Source organism: Sinohyriopsis cumingii, chromosome 2 (assembly GCF_028554795.1).
Source record: "Sinohyriopsis cumingii isolate HCF-2022 chromosome 2, ASM2855479v2, whole genome shotgun sequence".
NCBI lineage: Eukaryota > Metazoa > Mollusca > Bivalvia > Unionida > Unionidae > Sinohyriopsis > Sinohyriopsis cumingii.
The window spans coordinates 13,844,432-13,870,038 of record NC_142962.1 but is presented as its reverse complement, the minus strand read 5'-3'; the positions used below and the strand labels follow the sequence as shown (position 1 = coordinate 13,870,038).

The 25,607-nt window shown below is 35.2% G+C and overlaps 1 protein-coding gene across 4 annotated transcripts in view; it reads left to right on the top strand.

The window, feature by feature from the left end:
* Window positions 1–25,607, top strand: part of LOC149804357 (striatin-3-like) — a 132,311-nt gene that overhangs the window by 81,446 nt on the left and 25,258 nt on the right. For all 4 annotated transcript variants that reach the window (XM_089939359.1, XM_089939351.1, XM_089939369.1 and 1 more), the window contains 4 exons: window positions 9,374–9,522; window positions 10,741–10,799; window positions 16,063–16,179; window positions 21,171–21,340. In XM_089939359.1, coding sequence (XP_089795485.1) covers window positions 9,374–9,522; window positions 10,741–10,799; window positions 16,063–16,179; window positions 21,171–21,340 — 495 coding nt within the window. The remainder of the gene's footprint in view (window positions 1–9,373; window positions 9,523–10,740; window positions 10,800–16,062; window positions 16,180–21,170; window positions 21,341–25,607) is intronic.

The following is a 25,607-nucleotide window of genomic DNA, read 5'->3' as shown; positions in this document are numbered from 1 at the left end:
AAAGAAACCATTTGATACCACATTTTGTTATTATTATTATTATTATTATTAGTCCCACTAAATGCCATATTCTTGCATCATTTTTCACTACATCTCGGGGCTGTCATACAAACAGGAAACTAATCTATATCTGGTAAACAGAAGTGCATTGGAGTTGTAGGAACATGTTTAGCAATGGGATGCATCATGGTTACAATGTAATTAATTGAAGAATGCCAAGTTTTAAATATTTGTTGGATTAACAAGATTAGTCTGGTAGGCAAGACCGGGCTGGCATTGATCTAGATCAGTCCCAGGCAAGACAAAACTGACATTGATCTAGATCAGTCCCAGGCAAGACAAGACTAGCATTGATCTAGATCAATCCCAAACAAGACAGTACCAGCATTGATCTAGATTAGTCCCAGATAAGAATGGCATTGATCTAGATCAGTCACAGACAGGACAAGACAAACATTGGTCTAGATTGGTCCCAGACAAAACAAGACCATCATTGATCTAGAGCTGTCCCAGGCAAGACAAGACTGGCATTGATCTAGACTAGTCCCAAGCAAGACAATATCAGCATTGATCTAGACAAGTCCCTGACAAGATCAGGCCAGCATTGATCTAGATCAGTCACAGACAGGACAAGACAAACATTGGTCTGGATTGGTCCCAGACAAAACAAGACCATCATTGATCTAAATCTCTCCTTGGCAAGACAAGACTGGCATTGATCTAGACCAGTCCCAAGCAAGACAATATCAGCATTGATCTAGACAAGTTCTTGACAAGATCAGGCCAGCATTGATCTAGATCAGTCACAGACAGGACAAGACAAACATTGGTCTAGATTAGTCCCAGACAAGACAAGACCATCATTGATCAAGATCAGTCCCAAGCAAGACGATACCAGCATTGAACTAGATTAGTCCCGGACAAGACAAGGCCAGCATTGATCTAGATCAGTCACAATCATGATTGACATTGATCTAGATCAGTCCCAGATGAGACATCAACATTGATCTAAATAAGTCCAGGACAAAATCAGCATTGATCTTGATTAGTCTTTACAAATTCACAAATTTTGATGCACTCCATATTTTAAACAAAAATTGCATACCCTTTATACTCAGATCCAAATTGCAAACTGCACAAATTCTGATCTGCCTTTGCACAGTGCACTGCAAGATCTGGTTCTATGCAGTTTTTATGACTTTCTGTTGAAGAAACAACATAGACCCAATCTACTGGTGCATTATGCATTGGCAGATCAGTATCTGTGTTGTTTGCAGTTGGACACAATTTACAAGCGAGTAAATGTGAGCGTTGGCTTAATGTAATATTTTGAAACTTCTTTTCCAAAAGTCAGTATTTTATCTTATTGCTTGATCTACCATGAAAACAGTAGTCACTTAATATCACTTGATTTAAAATGAAAAGATCAGACACAAGAGTTATTCAGATTCGATTCCTTAATGTATTCCATTATCTGTCCATATAAGATATAAGTTATACACCTGACATCAGCAATGACGAACAGAATGGAAAGATTGGAAAATCATTATTTGACTATCTTTTTTAAAAACAATGTATAAGAATATTGGCAAAGCTTCCATTAGCATTTAATTCATTGCAACATTTATTGTGAAGAGAAAGCATGTATATGTTGTAGATATTGTATGTTCATTGACTTGGAAATTGAAAATTTCATTGTATTAATGCCTGCTGTCATAAAGCTTTTGTTGGCAGCAATTACATGCATGTTATTATAAGTTTCCAGCAGTTTAAGTGCTTATTTAGTTGGCAGCAATTACATGCATGTTATTATAAGTTTCCAGCAGTTTAAGTGCTTATCTTGTTCAGTTTGTCAGTATAAGTAATGCTATTTCAGTGTTGTTCATTTTCATGGATAAAAGATTTAAATCCAGAAAATACATTTTCAGTAATTAGCCATTATTTCTCAATATGTGTAAGAAAAGTGTCAGGATTTTGTCTCACATATGGATAGTGAGACACATGGTCTCACCTGGTGTTGATGATAGTGGCAGCATCATTTGCATGATTCTGGGTTAAAGTTTTTAAAAATCATTTACATTGGAGGGGGATGCATCATTACACAGATTTTAACCAGGTTCTTCAAACATATTCTACATTAATGCATAAAAAAATTTTAAATGTGCTAAAACAGCTTGTTTAACACTGAAATTTAACATAGAAATACCTCTTTTTCCTGTAGTTTCTAAATAGTAACTTAAAACTAGTTTATGTTGTAGTCATTGGCATGCCTTGCCTTTACTTTTGATTTGACGTTTTGATCAATGACTTAGTATTATTTTTGTCACAGTCTCTTGGTAGTTGATTTTATGAAGGGCCATCTTTACTCATTAGTTAATGATCTTGGCAACAGGTGGCTTGTTAGTATGTGTTTATATGTTTCTTCTTCAGATACTTTACTGGATCATGATATATTCAGAAAGATAAATCAGTTATTGTGCTAGTAAATCTGAAAGGTGAATGACCAGTTCTGAAGTAAAAAAAAACGATTTTTGGAAGTAAATTTTATATTGTCTTTTCCCATCCCCATCTGATTTTTTTTCACATCCCCATCTTGTTGTCTTTTACCATCCCTATCTGAGTTCCTAATTGTGAATGTTTGTTCCATAGTTTTAATCAATAGTCTGAGGAAGGACAGGGATCAAGCTGATCTACTCCCCCCTCCTCAACTTGTGTCCTAATCCTTGTGTCACTGAGGACAAGCTCTCTCCAGTCTGGAAAGACTTTCTGTGACATCATCTTCTCCAGGTGTCCTGTTGCTCCTGTATTATATGATGGTCTGAGAACTTGCACAAAAGTTTTTCCTTGGTCAGGAATTCACCAGGCAGCTGACAGGGTGGTCTTTCCCATACACTACACTTTGGCTGCTGGTTTCTGCCTCCAGCTATTGAGTCCATTATCTGGCTTCTGGGCATTTTGTCTGGATTCAACTCTAAGTTAAAACCTGGAAGGCCTAGGAGTTCAATGTCTGGCCTTTGGTGATGATTGCCTCACATGCTGATCTTTTCTTCCCTGTCTCTAATATATGTTAGGAGGAATCATTGTCTCCAGTGGTACTTGAGTGCTTGCTGAAGGCTGTAGTACGAGTGTCACATTTTATATGCCAATGGCAAGTTCTGGGGATCTTGTTTGCCTTCATAGGGATGCTGCTTTGGAGACACCAATGGTCTTATGGACTAAAGCAAGAATCTTTCAAGGTTTGCACCTCTTGAGGTGTAGATGGTCTTTGGAGGCCTCATCTCCATTGTATCATCACAGGTTTTGAGGGACTAGCAACAGAGGTCTCTGGCAACAGCACTATGCCCTTCAAAACATGCCAAAATCTGTGTCTATTCTGACTGCCTTATGGGACTTTTCCCATTGTCTTCAAGCTGGGACAGCCTCAGTAGCCTAACGAGCAACCTCAATGAAAGCTCTTGCCTATTGTTTGCTAGATGGACAGAGAGGCCAAAGGAGAAAGTCCTCCAACTCCTCCCTCTCCCACTCTAGTTTATGCCTCCAGCAACTAGACACCACAAAATAATACTTTATAGGCTTTGATATAGCTGTGATCTGATTGACTCTACTGTTGTTATTTCATGCTAAATTGGAATTGATTTCCGACTAGCATCCCAGTTCACACACTGGAACCCCAGTCCTTTCTGTACATTAACACAGATTTGAGATTGGATGCTTACCTGGAGTCCGAGGGTGTAATTCTTAAGCCTTCAAGCCTTACAAGGGTGTGTTAGCCTCATAAGGCATCACTGTGTTATAGTTGTCTCTGACAACACATCAGTAGTCGTTGCCTTAGACAACACGTCAGTGGTAGTGTGCCTCATGTGTCAGGGAGGTACTTAAGCTACCTCTCCACATAGATGTCAGCAGCATCCTCCTGTTGTGGGGGAGTGGATGAGTGATCAAAGGTGTTTGCCTTTACAGTTCACTGAGAGATCACCTCTGTCTGCATGGGTTCCAGTCCCAGGCTCAGCCAGTATATTATGTTAGAAAGCTTGCCTGTAGCTTCTCATGGGGATGAGGAAATGACTCTCCAAATCCACCAAAATCCTGGGCAAGATTAATATCCTGGAAGACAGTATGTCCTAAAGGGGTCATGTGATCTTTATAGAATGGTCTCTGCAGTAGTGATCCATTTTATATAGTCTTGGTAAGAAGATAAAGTGACATTGGTGTGAAGAGGTAATGTAGCAACTATGTGCTCCAAGCTTTTCATTCCCCTCTACTATTTCAATACATGTTTACTTTTGCATTAATAAACATACAAATTAACTACCCAGGTAAGTGCTATCAGGCCCGCTTTGGCCTACAGTCATCAGACTATTATTGATAATAAGCTTTGAGTAATTGATTCTTTCATTCTGATCTCATTTCTATTAGAAGTAACTCCATTACAACACAGATTCATCCCTTGCAGGTTAAAAAGGACTGGAGGAAGGAAATTGATATTGAGCAGCATTTTTAGAAAGATATTTCAAGCACATCTAGACATCTGACATACATTCCTTTTTCCCATTGACGGATCTTCCCAGAAATATCTGAGGTTTGCACCTAGGTATACTGTGTACTGGTTAAATGCACTTCCTTTTATTCTAAATAAGAATCAGGGTCCAATTTCAAAACCATGTCCTTGCCTATGACATCAAAACAACCTGTTGGACATTCTACAAAAGTGCCAGATGAAGAACCTTTAGTATTTAGTACCATGACCTGAAATAACAGTTTCACTCTCACTTCACCTTGGATTACTGTCAACAAAGACAAATCTGATTCCATTCTTTTTTTCATGCCCGGGGGTTTGAGTTCAAAACCCTCTCAGATAAACAAATTTCGGCTCAGGAATTACTTTGCCTCTTGGGTCTGAATGCATCAGTGGATGTCCTTGTAAAGGTCCTCATGTTCATGAGACTCATCTAGAAGATCTTTCTATCCCAGTTGCTAGACAAAAGTTTCAGACTATAAGAGACCTAACCTCAGCCAATCGGATGACCCCTTTTGTCTTATAGTGGATATCCATCTTCAAGATCAGCTGCCAGAAACCACAATATGCACAGACAGCAACATGACAGGCTGGGATGCCCACCTCTCGCAAGAGCAAGTGGGTTATGTTTTGGTTATATCATCCTGTATACAGATGGTACAAAAGATGGAGACAAAAACAAAGTTGCTTGTGCAAAACCACATGTCACCATCTGCAGATAGAACCTCATTTTTTATGCAGAAATTTCAGCAATACTGAAATCTTTGAAGTCTATTGAAAACTCTCTGCAACAAAATATTTTGCATTTATTCAAATTTCCTTGCCACCTTGAAAATCTGTAAAACATTCAATTTGACAACTAAATATCTTGCAGATGATTTACTCCTCCATGGTGGAAACAGTATTGTGTACAGGTGGCTGCTGTATGACCTTGATATGAAGGATAATGAATAGGGTAGATAAAGCAACCAAAGCTGCCCTGCTGTCACCCATTTGCATATTGAAGATTCTTTATACTGACTGCAGGTAGTATATAAATGGTCATGTCCTACATGGAAGGAAGACTGCACAAAGACGCCTCAGGACATAAAACCCATTTGAGTGACGTCCCTTATTTGGAAGAAATCACAGAGATCAGATACTATTGTTCTGATTGTGAATAGGAGATGTATACCTGGATTGTGCATACATACTAAGGGTCAGACTTCTAACAGTGATGGTGGAACACATTCTTGTCACATGTTTCTTTGAATCACATGAGAAAATCTTGGACTTTTTGAGGGAATGTGGTCTATATAATAGATTTTGACCATAATTTGAGGGTTTTTTTTAAAAAAATTATGTAGCTTTCATTGAATTTTAAAATGTTTACCTTTTATTCTTTGTTTTCTACTTTCTGTTCTACTTCTTATTTGGAATGGTTTATCTGCAAAAGTTTTTTTTTTTGTTAAGGATCTTTATATTTACATTTGAAGAACTTGATTCCAATTTGCAGCATAAAACCAATATTGTGCTGAAATGCCATTTAAAGCTAATGCACACTTGCATAGACTCGTGAGGAGTTCTCATTATGCATCAGACACCTAGAGATGAAGGCCGTAATCAATGCTGTTAAATCATGCCTGGGGACACAGGATGTAGTCCTGTCATTCGGTTGAGCAATTTGGCTATACTCAGTTACATTAAAACTTTAGCGTGAACCAAGTTCTTAGACCTGTCTCTTTATGGGAGGGATTTTCTCTGGTGCATTCAGCTTGCAATTCCATATTCAAGTCTGGCATCATCACAGGCATGATTATTGTTTTAGTGAACCAATTCACACTGAATGTCTTTTCACCACATGGTCCTCATTTGAATTGGTATCCTTTGGGTAGACTTATTGAAGATTTATATGTGTTACGGGGGAATACCAAACTCTGCACTTTTGTCTCACCAATCCAAGAACTGAAAGGCTGGCAGTCAATACCATTTCTGTGAATTGGAGTGAACTTGGTGCATATGCATTTTTCCCAACCCCTCTGATTCCCAAGGTCTTGTAAATAGCAAAATAATCTCAGTTCCAACCATTTCTGATTGCGTTACTCTAGTGGGGAAAGTCATGAATCAACAGCCACTTGCAAACAGCATTTGAGATTAGCAGGAAGATCCTGCCGTTCTTGACTTTGAAACAACCACTGTGCATCCGAACGCAGAGATTTTGAACAAACAAGCCCTCAGAAAGGAACAGTTCTTTGTAAAAGTGGTGAACAGAATTTCTAAAGCAAGATGTCTCACTACCTTAAAAACCAGTGAGTAAAAATGATGTTTCCTATTAGTGCAAGCAGAAATACAAAACCCCCAAGCATCAGTTCTGCAAAAACTGACTTATTCTATGGCTCTTCAAGGAGTAGTTGCTTCCTTTACAATAAAGAGCATATGTTGCATATCTTTAGATACATTTTGCCATCATGAAAGGGAGGAAACAGCCAAAACAAAGACCACCCCAACATTCTTGTAGACTTTGACCTGTCACATTACAATGTTCATGGCCATTTGTCTAAATTCAGTCTTTAGTGGATTCTGATGCAGATGAATAAGGCATCCTTCCATTTACTGGTTAAAGCCAACATTACTTGTTACATATGCAAGACCTGCTTTCTAGTCACTTAAGTTACAGCATGCATGATTGGTAAGATACATGCTTTATCAGTTTATCAGAACTAAATTATGTTCTGCCATGATGATCCAGTTTTTTTTGTTGCCAAGAATAGGATTCAGTCCTCTGTCTGGAATCTGCAGTCTTCTTTAGACTCTGTCTCGGGAGTTCCTACAAGTCCTCATAAAGGCTCCAGATGGTATCTGAAACATACTGAGTAATTAGAAAAAGAGGGAGATCTCAGTTTTTCTTATCAATCGAAGAGGAAGGGATGATGGGTTATTCCAATGCTGTCCAACCTTTTTGACACCATGGGTCACTGAAAAATGTTTTTCATGAAGCCGAGGGCTGCAGTAGAAAACTGAAAAGCATCGACTATATAGCTGCTCGAGCTCTGGCAGGCCATTTAAAATCAGCCTGCGGGCCACATGTGGCCCATGGGCCGTGGGTTGAACAGCACTGGGTTATTCAATCACTCTACAAGGATAAAACCTAAGCCCATGTGAATTTCTTTTGCAGATTTAGACTTGTGACATTATGGCAGTTACCATTAACATAGCATTTGAATGCAGCTGCTTCCTCATCTCAGCTTAGTTCATCCCATAGTAACTTACCAACCCTAGTGTGTTGCATGATTAGTTCACCCCATTGTAAGTTACCAGCCCTATTGTTCCATCATCTCAGTTCATCCCACTAAGTTACCAGCTCTAATATTCCATTATTTTGGTTCACCCTATTGTAAGTTACTAGCCCCAGTGTTCCATTATGTTGGTTCATCCTATTGTACATTGCCGTATCTAGTGTGCCTTCATCTCAGTTCATCTCATATACATTATCTGCCCTAGTGTTCCATTATCTTAGTTCACCATATTGTAAATTGCCATATGTATCGTGTCCTCATCTCGGTTTATTCCATATAAGTTACTAGTCATAGTGTGCTTATTTATAGAATGTCTGTGATTTTTATCCTCAGAGAAGTACACTGAGGTTGCACTACTGCAACAACAACAAAATCAACAGTATTTGGCCCTTTTTTCTTTTTTCAAAACCATTGTCTAGGACAGTTTAAGAATCTGTCTGTTCCATCATTTAGCTCACCAAGTTAATATAGGAATTGTACATAATGTGTTGTCTTCAAAAAGTAGGGAAGAGTTTGAGCTACTTCACTGCTCATGGAAATGTTGGCACTGTAAATCATGTATATTTCTTATTCTTACAGTTCAGTTAATTCTAAATACCTGCAAAAATAATTTCTTCATTTAAAAAAATCCTTTTGTACTTTAGCAGCACATGCAGTTCCAATGTTTGAGTGTAGCTAATTTCACATAATTGCACCCATGAAACTGCAGATAATTACCTGATTATGTAAAGAAAGTTGATTTATACATTTGGATTAAGACAGTGTAATAAATGTCCATGATTTTGGTTATCTTCCCTGGTTTAAATTTGGTCTGCCTGTCTCAAAACAGTTGAAACTCTTGGCAGTGGATTTTTAGATTATTTTTCAACCCCTGAAACAATTTGCAAACATTTTGTTAGCATTCTCAGCATCATGATCAGTGGTTTTTGCAGTATGCTGGTTATTTTATAATGCCACCACTGTGATAGAACATGATTTGTTGCTTTCCCTCTGTCCATAAGTCCTTTCCATCCATTTTGTCTCACTGAATCTGTTTTAGCACAATAGCACACAGATTGTTGGACTTAAGGGGAATTTTATATTATCATAGTAATGAGTATTTGATCTGAATAGATTTTCATTTCTGTACACTATTTTGGACTTCCTTGATGATAGATTTTGTTGCCCAATTTAGGAAAAACCACTTTAAGCAAAACCAGCAAATGTGGTAGGCATATTTATATTCATATGTAGATGACCTGATTCGGTTTTCAGGTCATTACAACAGTTTGTTCAGTTGTCTCTGTGCACATCTTTAAAATTTATTGGGCCTTTTAAAACCCAAACTTGATGAACACCGTATAGAAAAAATCATGAGGTAGACAAATTAAAATTGGTATGCTCGTTTGTATGTATGTACATAGATGACCTAATTATATTTTCATGCCGTTATTGCATTTTATACTCAAAATTTTCTGAACTTGTTAATTTTATAGGACCTTTTGGTCTGCAGTGCTTTCAGCAGGGGTATACATGTTTACAAACCCAGATATATTTAAGTGATTTGTGATATTTTATTTCAAATTCACACTCTTCTATACAGGTGTACCTGGCAGTGCTCCCGGCCAGTTTTCGGGCGGGTCTTCAAGGAAACGGATAGAAGAAGATAGTATAGAGGCAGCTATTGGGGTAGGCCTTGGGGAGTTAGCAGACCTAACAGTCAACAATGATGCTGACCCCATGAATTATGATGTAATTAGTTACTTTTTTTTTTAACAGAATTTTGGATGTTATAGGAGTTGACCTAATCAGAAACAAATAAAACAAAGCAAAACTTCACTTTTTGCTTCCTCATTAAAAAAGCAAGGATAATAATATCAAGCATAAATTGTCTGCTCTGTGCCATCAGACTAAAAATTTTTTTCGTCTCATGACCACAGAAACAGCTAGTGATTGTGACTTTTGTAACTGTAAGGAAATTATTTCTTAAACATTCTCTGCAACAGCTGGGTAGGATTTGCTTAAGTCTGAGGAGCTGTACTAGATCCTTATTGTCTTCTCATACGTATGAAAGTCCATCACCCTTTTGACAATAAACACTTGACAGAAGAAGGTAAAATACAGATCTTAGCTTCTTTCTTTTGTTTCAACAGTCTTTTGCCATATTAGTTTGCATCAAAAGTTTTATTGGTGACAAAACAAGGCTATGATGTTGAATGATAGTACTGAACTGAGAAGACAACCATTTCATATTTTGCAGAATCATTAAATGTTTTCATTGAAAATTCTTTATTCCAAATTTTGTTGACATTATTCAAAATAATTGTTTTTTGGAGATAAATTTTAAGCAGGTAGTGTTTATACTGACATATAAGGGTACTAAACCTTAGCAACACTTAAACATACAACGGAAATACTTAAGAGTTTGTCCTTTTCCTTAAAACTGCTGTATATTATTGACAGACTGGTACATTGACTTCATTGTGTCAACATAAATGCAGAATGCCTTCTGAGATAAACAGGATGTCTGCATTAGCAAAATGAAGAGTAAAGAGTGCAGACATTTTTTTAAACCCGAAAATCCAATCTTATTATTATGGTCTTTAAAATGGAACCTGTGTTTGTTTACTGGGATAGGAGGAATTGATAGACACCACATAATTTACCATTGAAACTTAATGGCCAGTAAGCATTTATTGAAAGAGTTACATTGCATGAACTGCTCTGCTTTTGGAAAATATATGCTGGGATCCTGATAAGCATGTTACTTCCATTGCATCTCTGAGTGATAGGTCGAATCTTTGATAACTCTATTAGCATGTTACTAAGTAAACTATGTCCACAATTTTTTTCCATATTAAATTGATGCCAGATGGTGGCTGCACTTGTAAAGAAGTTGTTTCTTTGTGAATAGAAGTTTCATGCTTGTATGGAGAATCTAGTTTTTAATCTTTATATTCCCATTTGCAGATATCAGCACCAAAAGAAGTATTTAGAAAAACTTGGAATGCAAAATATACCCTGCGAAGGTAGGTTTTAGAAATGTCATCAGTTTTATGTCTAATAAATAAGTGTCTTATATTTTTTTAATGAAGAAAAAAACTGGAAAATTTAAAGGCGCTTGTTTTGTTTTTTAATTGGTTCTGATTTTATAAAAATGTAAAATAGATTTTAACCATATTAAACCATATTCGATTAAAAGGTTGATTTGACTAGAAGTCCTTTCTAGAGCTTCAGAAAGCCAATATCTCTTTGACCCTCCTATAACTCGGGTGTATTTCGCAAGTTAGATCCATCTGAAGGGGTTACTTGTAATTGAGTTGAAATTGCACATTGGAAAAATGAGCCAGACTGGATAGATAGATAGATAGGAAAAATAATGACGAAACCAAATTAAAATACTGTTATATTATTTAATGGAATTTACCACAAATAAATTGACAACTTAAAATATGTTCTAATTAAATCCATTACAATCCATAATGCTTCACATTTTAAATCAATTTCTATGATAAATCCTTAAATTCAATTATAGCTCACATACCTGTAAATATTAGTTCAGAATTGTCCAGTTTACAATATTCAATATGTAAATTCCACATAGCTTACAAAAAAACAAAGTTTTGTCCATATTTTTGTGATTCATAGTATCCTGTAAATGTCAGTGTCTAATTTTATTCGCTACAACGTCCAAGAACTTCATGTCTTATAAAGTACTGAAATCTCCACCATCATCTAGTCACAGTGAATAGCATCTGACTACCTTTCCTCTGCGTCATTGTCATGTGGGAACTTAGAAAAAGACTGAGCTTGGGCTTTGTAAGTAACATTTTGATCACACACACTGTAAAATCTTTTTAAGGTCTGCAACTGAACACATCAGTTGTGTGGCAAGATTACAAGCAGTTCAACTAACCAACCTTTATAACTTGGCACTGAGCACTGAGCGGGTATCAGCCTCACTGCTATGTCATAGGCTTGTCACATTAATCAAGGAAGGTGCTACCTTTACAAGCTGAGAAATTAGGTCAAACCGGAAGTTATAAAACGTATTTTGTACTGAACAAGTACATGTATTATATTCCTGGCTCAGTTAAAAGGATTGTCAGCCTGAGAACAAAGTGAACACTATCTTTACAAGCTAAGGGCTTATTGGGCCACTTTAGCATGCAGAAAGAATACTTGTTAAATACCACTTGGGAATGAAATCTACTTTATGGTAAATTAGAATCCCAATTAAATGAAAACTTTTGTTGTATTAAACAGTGTTTATACAGTAAAATACAAATATTAATACAGGTGTTAGGACCTGCATGGAAATGGAAGTAATACAAGTGCTAGCAAACACTCGTGGTAAGCAACATTGATGGACACTTCATTTTATGATTTCTAGTATTTACCAATATTATTTTCAGGTTATTAAAATTCAAATTGAAGATACAAGTATTGTTTAATGAATACCATCTTGAAATGGATAAAAATGGTGCATACCATATATGCATTTCTGAATCAGAAAATTGGCATGAAAATGTAAAGTAAAAAATATTTGAATTAACAGTATTTTAGTGTACAGTGGTCCCACTCTTGTACAGACACCCCTTCTGCACCAGGAAAGTGGACTTATAAGATGGGTGGCCTTTCCAGAGGGGGACTGTATTTGTGAGATGTGTATACAAAAGGAAAGCTACATATAAATTAAAGCATTTAATATCTTCATTTAAAAGTTGCATTCATTATTAAAATGTTCTTGTCTTAAAAACAGAATTATTTCAAGAAACATAAACTAATAGTTGTTATTCTTAGGCGTGAAATGTGAGTGGGATAGTGTTGGCATGCTCATTACAAAACCAATGAAAAACGTTATTTAAATCTTGTTACATACGTTGTTTTGTGTTTAAAATTATTTTCATTCCATTTACTCCATTTTTCGACTGCTAGAGAATATTCTCCATATCTTTCATGATTTTTTTTACTGTCTTCCCAACATAAAATCTTTTGGCAAATGAACTCTCGCCATTGTCGTCAAGTCAAATAACTTTTATGTTTTCTTCTAAAGTATTATTTCTTCATTTAAGTGATGACATGTAAAGTTTTGTAATGATTTATTCCAGTGTTGCTAATTGTACCATACTGCAGTTTAATTTTGCAGACGTAACTTTTGTACATGAGAAACCTTGTTTTAAAGGAAGTGATACATGTACTGTCACATGATTTTTCGGTCTTTGGTACCCTGTTTTGTGTGTATGTGTTTATCTGCAAATCTATTTTTAGCCTATCTGATCATGCTATGATGTTGACAATTACATTGGTTGTAATCATCAATTTAAAACACACAAAAACACCCCCAAAAAAATCCGCTGTGTGAAGCCCAAAGCTCTATCAAAACGTTGCTGACTCCGTTTCTATCTGACCATATCTTGATCTTGACAATTACATCCGATCATAATCATCAGTTTTTTTAAAAAAAAATCGGCTGTGTGAAGTCCAAAGCTCTATCAAAACATTGCTGACCCCATTTCCTACAAACATTGGCATTAATGATATAATAATAACCTTAGTGGTACATGTACTTTAGCCAACGCTTCTTTCAGTAACGAAAACCTGACATCCAGAATCTGACATCGGGAAAGATAATCGGATTACTTACCTTACCATAATTAAATATTGGTTCTGGACATATATTAATAATAAAATGTGGCTGCTTGTGAGGAGTAAATTTTGCAATGGTGCACTAAATGTTGGCCGCTGGTCATGTAGGAGGGGTGGCATTTCTTGGGGGGTACTTTTGGACACAAACTTGTCAGTGCCAAGGGATTATGTCAGTAAAGAGTGTGTGGCCTCTTGTCAGGGGGAACTGTTCATGATGGGGACCAATGTACTGCAATTATTGGAGTTTTCAACATAACCCCAAGATTTATCACGTTTTTGTATGTTCACTAATAAGATGACCCCTACTCTGCATGAATAAAAATTTTCACTGAAGAAATGTAGACTTGTAAGTGAGACTACATGGTAGTTGAGTTTGGTGTTTAGTTAATTTTTCAGGCACTATTGTGTTGCATTAGTACTCCATGAACATATTTCAAATTTCCAATTACACCACTCCCTCGATAACTCGTGCCCTGATAAATTTCGAGCCCACTTAAAACGCAGGGTCAGGTGTGGATCCCATTTTTTAAACCAGAGAATAACCCCAAAATTGATCCCTATTTGTTGAACTTGAAGAAAATCGTGATCAAAATCGGTTTGAAAACTTTGATGTATTTTTTGTTTTATTGTTGAAAATGGCAGATAGCACCTGGAAATTTTAATCAACACTATGAAATATCAAATTTAAAAATAGGTCATAAAAGCTTTTACATTTTCTTTCCAAATGACACTCCTAGTACACCGCAATTAATGAGATGTAAGGAAATTTCGATCAATGAAAATGTCACTTACGCCGAGTGGAGGCAGTACTTTAATAAATAAATACAAATTAATTAATTTTTTTATCAATTGAAATTTGTGTTCTAGTTCTATCTTTTACTTCCTTTTAAGTGTAATCATCATAAATGCAATGCGTCCTCTTGTAATTAAACGTAAAATGCATCAATCTACCGCAACAGCCATATCCACGAGCATTTCTCTGAGAACCGTGTTTTAATAACTGACTTCGGAAGTATTTGTTGTATTGTTGCACTGAATTAAAAGCTGGCCTCCTTTGTATTATCACGTTAATTATGTCTTTTGCATCAAATAAAGGAGGTGGAATAAAAGAAAAGCTAAAAGGCACAAAAATCCTACAAACTTAAAATCTAGCGGCCAGGGTTGTATGCTGGGTGAACTCACTTCATTTGATCAATCGAACACTTATAAATGTTATTGTGATTGTAACATAAACTACCTTAAATTAACCGACTCTTTCACAATTTTTATCAAAGATAACAAGGCAGTCAAGCGAAGTGAATGCATCGTAAAATAAAGAGCTTGCTTTCACAGATACTGACCATTGTGGGCAAGCGAGTTTCAGAGAATTCTTGAACTGGCACTTAGAGATATCCTCAAGGATGATAAGTTTCATTATTAATCCAAATGAAATCACAATATCAGTGTTGTACTAATGGAGCAATACAAAGATTGAGTTTCAACGTAGATGATTGTCTCACAAAATAAATGTCGCTTGTTTTTTAAAAAAAGGAATCTTGTTTGGAGGTGTAGCAACAGTTAGTCTAGTTCCCTGCTTTGTGGACTTCCGATTTGGTAGGATAATATTAAACACCAGTACAGGAACCAGACTCATCAAGAAAACAAAAAGCATTGACGTAATACACAGATTTTTTTCGCATACATGTGATGGTGGTTGAAACCAGTTGGAACAATCTTTCATATGTTGGACATTTGGGAAATAAATGTAATTTGAACAGAATAATGAACAACTTCATTAGAAAAAGCGTGTTATTAAAATTTATTATCGACGTGATTGTAAAATAAGGGTTCTGTCATAAAATAGCCGAGTTTCCTAACGCTGCTTCCCCCCCCCCCAATGTTTTTTTTCGATGTCAAAGACATTTATTTCAAATTTTGGAGCCCCTCGGTAACTCGCGCCTCCCTTATAGTGCGGTCTATGTTTGTGGACCCCATTGTACCCGAGTTACTGAGGGAGAGGTGCATGTCAATTTATTTTTGTGGTTTAGTACAAAATTACTGTCTTGAATTTGTATGGTATTGAGAAATGGCGTTTTAATAACTGAACCAGTGGAACAAAGCTCATTATACTTTTAAAATCTTGATTATGGCAAGTAAAAGAATCCGAAAAATAAATGTCCTATGAATGATAGTGAATTTACATTGTTGAAACATTTGAGGTGAACAGATTTATCCTAAAAAAATCATCACTCAAAAGCACCAATTGACTAATTACAATTTTATAATAAGTTTGTGAAGATCATAATGTGATGTGAAGGTTATCATCATAGGAGAGTGAAATATTATTGTGCACAGGTAAACATAGCATGGTGTGCAGGTGAACATGATAGCATGGTGTGTAGGTGAACATGATAGCTTAGTGTACAGATGAACAATATAGTATGGTGCATGGGTGAACATCATAGCATGACGTACAGGTGAACCTAGACTGGTACATAGGTGAGCATCCTAGTATTGTGTGCACATGAACATTATAGTATGCAGATGATCATCATAGCAGGGCATGCAGGTGATTATCATAGTTTGGTGTGCAAGTGAACATCATGTTCTGCAGAACCATGTCTCAATTTGACCCATATGAAGAAATGACACTTTCCTTTGCAGCCATTTTGATGGAGTTCGTGCTCTTGCATTTCATCCAGAGGAGCCTGTGTTAATAACTGGCTCTGAAGATCATACCCTGAAGTTATGGAACCTTCAGAAAACTGTGCCAGCCAAGAAGTGAGTATTGTTTCCCTATGAGTACCAAAATATTTCGATACTTTTTAGGTGGGTTGGGGTTATACATTTGTTGAGCCCACAATAGTAGAACCTGAGAGAGTGGTCACTCTTCTGCTGACACTGTCAGGCTTTTAAAAAAAAAATTGTTTTTGTGCTAAAATTAAAATTGTGTTGGTCAGAAGGAACAATGTGGGTTTTTTTCTTTGAGTTTTTTTCCCCACTGGAATACAGGCCATACATGAAAGGGTTGGTGGTGGAGTGGGGCTCTTGAGTGTTATTTCTAGATGTCTCCTACCTCCATTCAACCAATCTCTTATTATGGCGTAAAAAAATACAGCATGCCCTACTCTCATTTCACCACCAAACCATTCAGTTCTTGTAATTTTACCCCTCCATTTTCTGAAGGTGAACCATGGTTGCATGGCCTAATTTTGTTTTCTGCTAGTATTAATGAACAGCATGATGTTGTATGACAATCTTGTGCAAAGTCAGCCATTACTGAATCATTCTTTATAATCTCACTTCTATAATCATCCAAAGATAATGAGGAAAAATAGCCAACATCCTAATGAACATGATAGCTAATAGCTGCAAAGGAAATGAAAATTCACTCTTGTAACAAATTCAGAAATTCTGATATTCAGGAGAGGGTTATGTTAAAAAGCAAGTTCTGTGGTTTGCAAGTAGTATGGTGAATTGAGAAGCCAAATACAAATCTATATTATTTTTAAACCTCATTATCTACAGTTTTGTTAAAGTTTAAAGTCTTAAAGTTAATTGTGGATTCAGCATTCCACTCCTGGCCTCTTCCATTTGCTGCCTTTAGATTGGCTATAAAATTTTATTATTCACCAGATTTTTTATGTCTGGACAGTTAGAACCATGCTTTTCTGTAATTTGTGAGACACTCTGTAAAGTTTTCCAGCTATTTTTATGGTGTTAAAAATGATTGCTCTGCAGTTCAGAAGTTTACAACTAGGCACTTTGGAGAAATTACCATGTATCTTAATAGATTTAACAGCATGATGATTGAGTGTTAAAATAATTAACTTGTCACTACATTTATGGATTTGTAGTGCTCACTGTGGCCATTGCACCATTCACCCACAAAATGCAGATGGCTTCATCTGTCAAACTGAGTAACTAATGTTATTGCTTGTTCCTTTTGAGTGGACAGTTGTGTCAGATGCATATGAAAAGTAATGATAACAAAGAACATTTTTAAAGCTTCAACATTTTTTTTTTGCAAATTGTACTTATTCAAATACATACTCATACTTCAACTCTAATAACAGACCTGCCAAGCCATACAATGTTATGAAAATTGCCCATAAAATACACACTTGCTGAATAAAAGCACAATTAAGGAAATATGACTGTTTGCGTTAAAATCCAGATACAGACTTGTCTGTTTAATTCAGATCTATGTTTTATATTGGATTCAGTGGAATTAGTCAGGGAAACAGACTTAACTTTACTGTAGTACCTCAAATGCTTTAAACTCACATTTTTTGAAGCAAAACATCTGCATGTTCAAACTACTGTTTTTTATATGGTGTCCAACAAGCGAGGTGGTCAGGATGAAAGGGACAATAAATCTCTTAAAAGGTTTAATAGTCCAGAAGAGTAAAATGGGATCTTCCGATATTTGGGGGGAAAAAGCATGAAGGGTAACATTTAAATTTTGTGGACATCATGTGTTGATTTGAGTATGTGACATGGCGGAATAGATGACTGCCATTGCCATGTCTTTTTTTGTAAAGGATTATGTCAAGAAGCCATTGAGCTTTGTAGCATTCGGAACTGCAGTTTGTGTAACTCTGCTGGAGGGAATTAAGGTTAAAGTAAACTTTATGAACTTATGAGTATAACACGTTGTTTACCGTCGGTATATCAGTCTTGAATCACACTTCTGGACTTTTCAGTGCATGTTTTCCAGCTCGACAATAGCAGTACATTATCTTACTCAAAACTGGCTCAGCTTATGGAAAAAATGTTGACTGACTTACTGAGGTCATGTTAGGGTTGGTATGTCTGTAGTAAGATTTTAGTTGTGTATTGTTTTTACTATAGTTTCAGTTTTATGGGCAGTCACTGTGCAACATGCAGACTGTAGCTTGCACATTATACTATTGATGGCTCCAGTATTTCACTAGAGTAGTCTTTATGATGGTGGAGGATATCACTAGTCTTAACATGTACACATAGTGTTTGCTAGAATTGTGGATCAGATCCTTACATGTACTGCAAATAACCATTATATGTAAGGCAATACTTATTGGACGATATGTTTTAAGATTTGATACATTTACATGAATTTAGAGCATTTTCATTTACATGTAGCACATTATTCATATCAGTAAGTGCTGTGCATGTACCTTTCTAAAGATGACTGCACATATCAAAATCAAAGACCACATAGATTAGCTTTGTGGCTATCAGTTTTGGAGTAAATGTTGAAGAGAGGTTTAATTTGCACACTTTTATGAAGTTCACTCCATGATTGTATGCAAATTTAATCATGATCAATTAACAACTTGCCTCAAATCAACTCGACTGCCTATCAAGCAACTTGTCGTCAAAGATACTCCGCTGGGAATATAACATTAGTGTCCGTTGGTTGTTGAATACATTGTTATCCAATTATATAGCTCATTCATTAAAATGTTAACTAGGATAGCCATGTTTTTATGAACATATTGGTTATTTTGTGCATTGCACAATATAAAAATGAATTAAAAAATAATTTGTTACTGAAAAGCAAGATTATATGTACATTGTGTCTTACTCTGATGTAATGATCAATATAATTATAAAAACTATTGCCCAAAATAGGTGTTCAGAAGTAGGACATTCGTTTGGCAGACTATAAAATGGGAATGTTTTGGAGTAATCTATTTAAAATCGATCTCCACTGTCCTACATGAAGATCTGACAGTGACTGCTTATGGTCATATTTTGGTGATCTTTGAATTAGCCAAGAGAAATGCGGCTTTTAGATATCTGAAAGTGAATTAAACCATTCAGCACTCATTGATGCTCTTTAGCCATGCTGCACATTCTCCTAAACATTGAGATATGAGACTTCATTGGATTGGCTATAAAATTAACAATTATGGTAATAACATCGGTCACCAGAACATGCCCACTGAGTGGTTGCTGTTAGACCTTCACACAGGACAGTGGAGATCTGATTTTAATCGGATTGGTTTTTGAATATCTGATCAGTTGTTAAATTTTATGTATTACAGACACTGACACCGGTAATTTTACCAAATCAGCATTTCATTTGCGTTCTGTTTACATTCCATTCAAGTTTTTTTATTTCATGTCTTGTTTGGTGGTACCAGAAATGCATTCTGATTGTGTTTGTGATAAGCACAAGATGACATGAAATACAAAACATGAATGGAATCATTTCCATTTATTTTCATTTGTTCAGGACAAAATGGAGATGAATTTACAAAAGTGTGGTTTTCCACTTTCAAGCTTGTTACTGTAATGGGAGAGCACTATCACTTTGTATCTTGTCTTGTTGAATGTGACCTTTGATGAAGAATAAATGCATAAAATGCAAAGTCTTTCTTGAATTTAAGTTAACTGAAATCTAGTTGCAACTACAGTAAGTGTAAAAATATAGTTTCCAGCAAATTCTATTCCTAATTTTGTTTTGTTCAAATAAAGATTGTACAAGTCCACATCATTGGAGGTTGTCTTTTTGTCTGCATCAGCAAAAACAGTGCTACAGTTTTTAAGGGGTAAAATTATCAGTATAAAGAATCTGATCTTGGATTCTCACAAAATAGGTTTTTCAGCCATGGAACTTTAGTGACGGCTTGAAAATAATTGGTCTTCATATATATTCATGAAATGAATTTGCATTTCATTCCATTTTGCATTTGTGTTCTGTTTTCTCCAAAATCCATTCATCACATCACTTGCATTTATCATTTTATTTCATTCAGCATTTCTTTTTTATTTTATTGCATTTGGCATATTAATTTAGCATTCTGTTTGCATTTTGTTTTTAACTGGTAAAGTGACTCGATTCAGGGTCTGTATAAGAATATGGTTATAGTTTAGCAATGAACAATGAAAGAAAAATCATCTGAATTAATCATAAATGAAGAGATTTTTTACCACAAATTATACATATAGGATGATCGACACATATTTCAATATTGTTTTAACTTAGATTTAGTCCAAATCACTATGCCTCCTAATATATCAATATGCCCTCAATTTCGGCCAGTACATGTACACCCTCTACAAAATGAATGGAGATGTTGATTATCAAGGAGACATACCATCTCTGCTCATCAGTAAGATGAGTCCAACTGCAGACTGCACATACCCATATCAGCCATTGCATAATGCACTGTTAGATCTAGATCTGTGCAGTTTGTTAGCAGTAATCAGTAGAACAAATAACAGAGTACATACGGTATACATACGAACCACAATATACAGTTGGATCACATTCAGATGTCAAGTGGTTCTGAGTTTACTGTAAAAAAAGAAAAAAGAAATAACTTTTAATATGCTTTAATTGAAAAGCAAAAAGACCAGTGAAAACAAGAGGACAAAGAATTTTTGTTGTCATCCTATTGACCTTTTGCATAATCAGATGGAAACAGTCATAGAAGATATATTTATTAGAAAAGATCATGTGTACAGTTGAACTAGTAATTGTTTTAGTTAGAAACAAAATAGTGTTGACTTCATAGTGTTGTCATCATTAATAATTATTTTATGGTTAAGCATGCTTTGTGGACATCTTCAGATAAAGGGCACCTGCTTATTTCTCTTCTTAATTCTACTTATATTTTGAACCTCCACTTGTGTCTGTGCATAAGAAAATTATTGTCATCCTCTGTGTCTATTATAGACAGGTTTGAAAGTATTTTGTTGAAAACTTTAGTTAATCACTTTTAGTACATATTAATTATTACACTGTCTTAATTCTATAATAATTGAGTATGTGATTTCAGGGCAGCATCACTAGATGTGGAGCCAGTGTACACTTTCCGTGCTCATGTTGGCTCTGTTCTTTGCCTCGCTGTCAGTCCTTCAGGGGAACAGTGCTACAGTGGTGGAGTCGATGCCACTATTAGGTGTTGGAATATACCAAACTCTAACATAGATCCATATGACTCCTTTGGTAAGTCATTGACAACAGCTTTATTTTTTAATTGATATTATTAAGAGTCAGTACCACTTAGTGGTTAGTAAGCTTGTAAAAAAAATTCTAGCAAAGAAGAGTGACTGAATTGACAGAGTTCAGTTCAGATTATGCTTTGAAAATACTTTGTATTATAGAGACTAATTTTTAATGTTTAAGGACTGTTCTAGAAGCTTTGATATTTGTCTTAGCCCCAGTTATTGAGATAATACTTTTGAGTCAGTCACTCTTAAGTGTATTGATTGTGTAGGCAAAGATATAAGTATATAGCATTATAAGTCTTTATGTTAATAATGAAAGGGTATATAACATTACTTGAATCTGTTCAGTCTTGTACATCTTTTTGTTGTGTGTTTAAGTTGCAGTTGCAGGGCATTTAAAATCATAGTATAAATAAAACACTTAGCTGATATGTCAGGGTTCATATAACTGAAGTCATAAATCAGAACACTTGTTTCTGTGATGTCATTTATATTTATGGGTATTTATGGGTTTTGTGAAAATATCATCTTCATTGATACTGTGAAACACTTAAAATTTGTTCGGTTCCAAGTTCTGTGTTTGAGCTAGATCATGCTTAGTTGCAGCAAATTATCAACCAAGCTGATGTACCCCACCACCCACCCCAACCATATGCGATGAAAAGGCATCACCAGCTTGTAACTTTGTTAAATAACATGGCTATCTGTAGTGCTGAGAATGTGAAATATACATTACAAATACATTGAAATGAGTGGTGACGTAATCGTTTATAGAGACATGTACATATTTTTCTCTTTTTGTGTTAGTGATAGATCTGCAAAATTGGGTACCCACTAATATGTACTTTTACCTAGACTACAAAATTTGAAACCTACAAAATAAAGTATATCATGAATTGGTCAAGAAGTACTGTTGTTACCATGGAAGAATTGGAGATGGGGTTCTTTTGTGTCCCTGGAAGAATTGGTGAAGGTTACTTTTGTTTCCTGAAAAATTGGTGAAGGAGTTCTTTGTTTTCTTGGAAGAATTGGTGAAGGGTCCCTATTATTTCCTTGGAAGATTTGGTGTTCTTAAGGTCTTTTAATCCATGGTTTGTAGTAACTTTTAAATCCAGTCTGTATTGTTATTTACAGAATGATTCTTTCCTTTGTCATCTGCTGAGAGTTCATTCATAATTGATATTTACAACTATTTATAACTTGAAACCTGCAGCACAGAATTCGTAAGTTTGAATAACTGCATCCTGGCACAGAAGTCTTTCAGAAATTTGTTCAAATGATGACAACAAATATGGCCACCATCATTAAATTCAGAAAAATCTTTAAATTACTTCTCAAAAAATGCAACAGAACTAAACAAAATCTGACAGAAAGCACTCCAGGCATGAGCGTCCTTCAAATTTGTTTCAATAATGTAAATCCACAATCAATACATTCTTCTTTACTAATATAAATAACAATTTTTTTAAAAAATCTTTTTAATAAAGCTTGATTTTAACCAAATTTGACTGAAAACATTCCAGCAATAGTCTTTCAGATTTGTTCAAATAATGCTGATCCACCATTTAATATTTTCATTATCACTCAAAATAGTAACCCATAAAAAGTTATTTTCGAATATTGCAACATAAGTTGATCAAATTGGATGGAAAACATCCTGGCATAATTTGTTCAAATGGTGCCAGTCTGCTACAAAATATGGCTGTCTTGCTAAAAGTAGACCAACCTTTAAATGACTCTAAAAACTGCTCAACAGAATTTGACAGAAAACATCCTGACATCATGACTTAACATTTTGCACATGTGATGTTGATATGCTATCAGATATGGTTACCATTTATAGAAACAGAACAAAAGTGAAAAGATTTTAGCTAAATTTGACAGAAAGCATCTTGGCAATAACTGCTTTCATATTTATAGAAATGATGCCAATCCACCATTTAATATGGCAGCCATTTGAAATATAGGCAAAACAGGAAGCAACATTTTCTCAGAAACTGTTCAGCAAACATTAACCAAAGTAGACAGCATGCTGCTAATAAGAACTTCAAATTTGTACAAATGATGCTAGATTGCCATGAAATTTGACTGCCATTACAAAAAAATGAAAATTCTTTAAATAACATAGTTTTAAATAATACTCACCAGAATTTGACAAAAGTTTACAAAACACATTTAGGCATGAAGGACTTTTTAATTTATGTAAATGATTGCAATCTGTTCTGAAATGGGGCACTACTATTAAAGACTGCAAAACCCGTAACATCATCTGAAACACCACTTAACTTGCCCATTATATGCCAGAAATGGTCTTTTATATATAGTCCAGGAAAAAATATAGACCAGATCAACATTTGCTTCCCTGCTATTGTTTCAGCATGTGTGTGAGTTTGTAGTCTGACAAGTAAACTACCCAAGTGAGCAATATCAGGCCAACTGGAGCCTCTTTTGTTAAGGACCTGTGACCTCAAATGAATGTTGCGGGGCATATGTTAATCTTGTCTGTACTATCTGGTTCAGTTTTGCCCTTATGTTAGTTTCATAGGCACTGTGGTGGGGCATCCATGTTTCAAGATTACATTTATATTTATAAATTTGACTCCATCCATGGGCACATTTCTTACTCTGAAGAGAGTAGAAATTGATTTGGTATATTAATCAGATTTTAGGAAAACATAATTTTCATGTTTATTTATTGGTTAAAGATAATTAGAACTAGATGCGCATTGTAACGATTCCTTTTTTTATTTCTTATAATAAAGACATTTTATCTTAGGGAACGAAATATTATGTAGACATTTTCTTTTGTTGGCTTGAAGAGATTTCAATTCCTTCATACCTAATGGCAAGTGTTGATTCTCTTTCACCAAATACGGATTATTAATAATGCTAAAATTACTAAAAAAGAATAGGATCATTGTCCTTTGAAGTCATTATGTGTCAAGGGAGGCAGCTTAAGTCTAGGTTGATGAATAGAGCCGATAGCAGTTATCTCCCTTGGACATTCTTCCATTGACCACTTGAAACCATAGTTACAAATCACTACAATAATTCCTCAAATAATAGTTCAAAGGTTAATATAAATTTTCATGTGACATATTACAGCCAACTCATTAGTCTTTAAAGTAGCTGACTCACAATTAAAAGTACAAGGCAAAGTCATTGTAACAATATAACAAAAAAAATTGTGTTGTAGAGGTGGCTTGTGCAGCTGGAATGTAGACTGTAACTTGACACCAGGCTGGTTGATGATGAAAAAGGTTGCATATAAAAAGAAAATGTAGAAAATATTGTACAGATTATTTAGAGAGACCATGAATAACAATGTCTTTGGAGGCATGTTCTTGTTTATTTTGTAAATTTGTGGTATGTTCTTCCAGCTGATCTTTTGTAAATTAGGATGACATGTAACACCAATCAGTATTCTCAATACTTTGATCTGTGCTTGTCCTGTCCTTATGGAGTGGTTATCTTGCAGTATAGTTGGAATGGTTATAATTCCTGAGCGAAGAGGAAACAGGAGTAAATTTCCCAAATGAGGGCATTAATGAGTTATGTCTTATTAATTACGTGATATATTTTTTGCCTGCATATTCACATGGTGAGAAAGAGCAGTGGCATTACCATTTGGACAGTGTGTGTTTAAAACTTTTATAAGTCAAATTGAATTGAATCAATATAAAAAGATATTCCATGAGTGTAGTTGAAAAATTGTATGATCACAAAATGTTTCCACTTTACTCATGAAATATTTTTTTATTTATATGGAAAAAATGTAGATTTTCTATTTTTATTATTATACATTTTAGGTTAGTAAATGTTGATTTGCATGAAATTGTTCCATTGTCCCCCAATATGATTAACCCTATAGACAAGTTAGCTGTAATACTACCTTGATGAAATGAGTTGAGAAATATAACAATTTAGGACTGTAACTTTTTACAATTTTCTTCCCTTCAGTAAATGTTTTTTTTTAGTGTTGTCTGTAATGACTGTTTCTCTGCATCCATTATTTTATGCTATGACCATTAACTTTTCCTAATCCGTACAACAACATCAGTTCAGCAGCCCTTACCTCCATCAAACCTTGTGGGGAAATGAAAAACCCTATCAGTTCCAAAGGTCATGGTGACTGTCCCAGAGAATGCAAATGGTTTCATGCAGTTGGAGTTTTACATCACAGATGAGGACAAAACAGTCAAAATTAGTGCGAAAGAATAAAATTGGTTTGTGCACAATAACATTTGTTCTAAGTCACATACCAG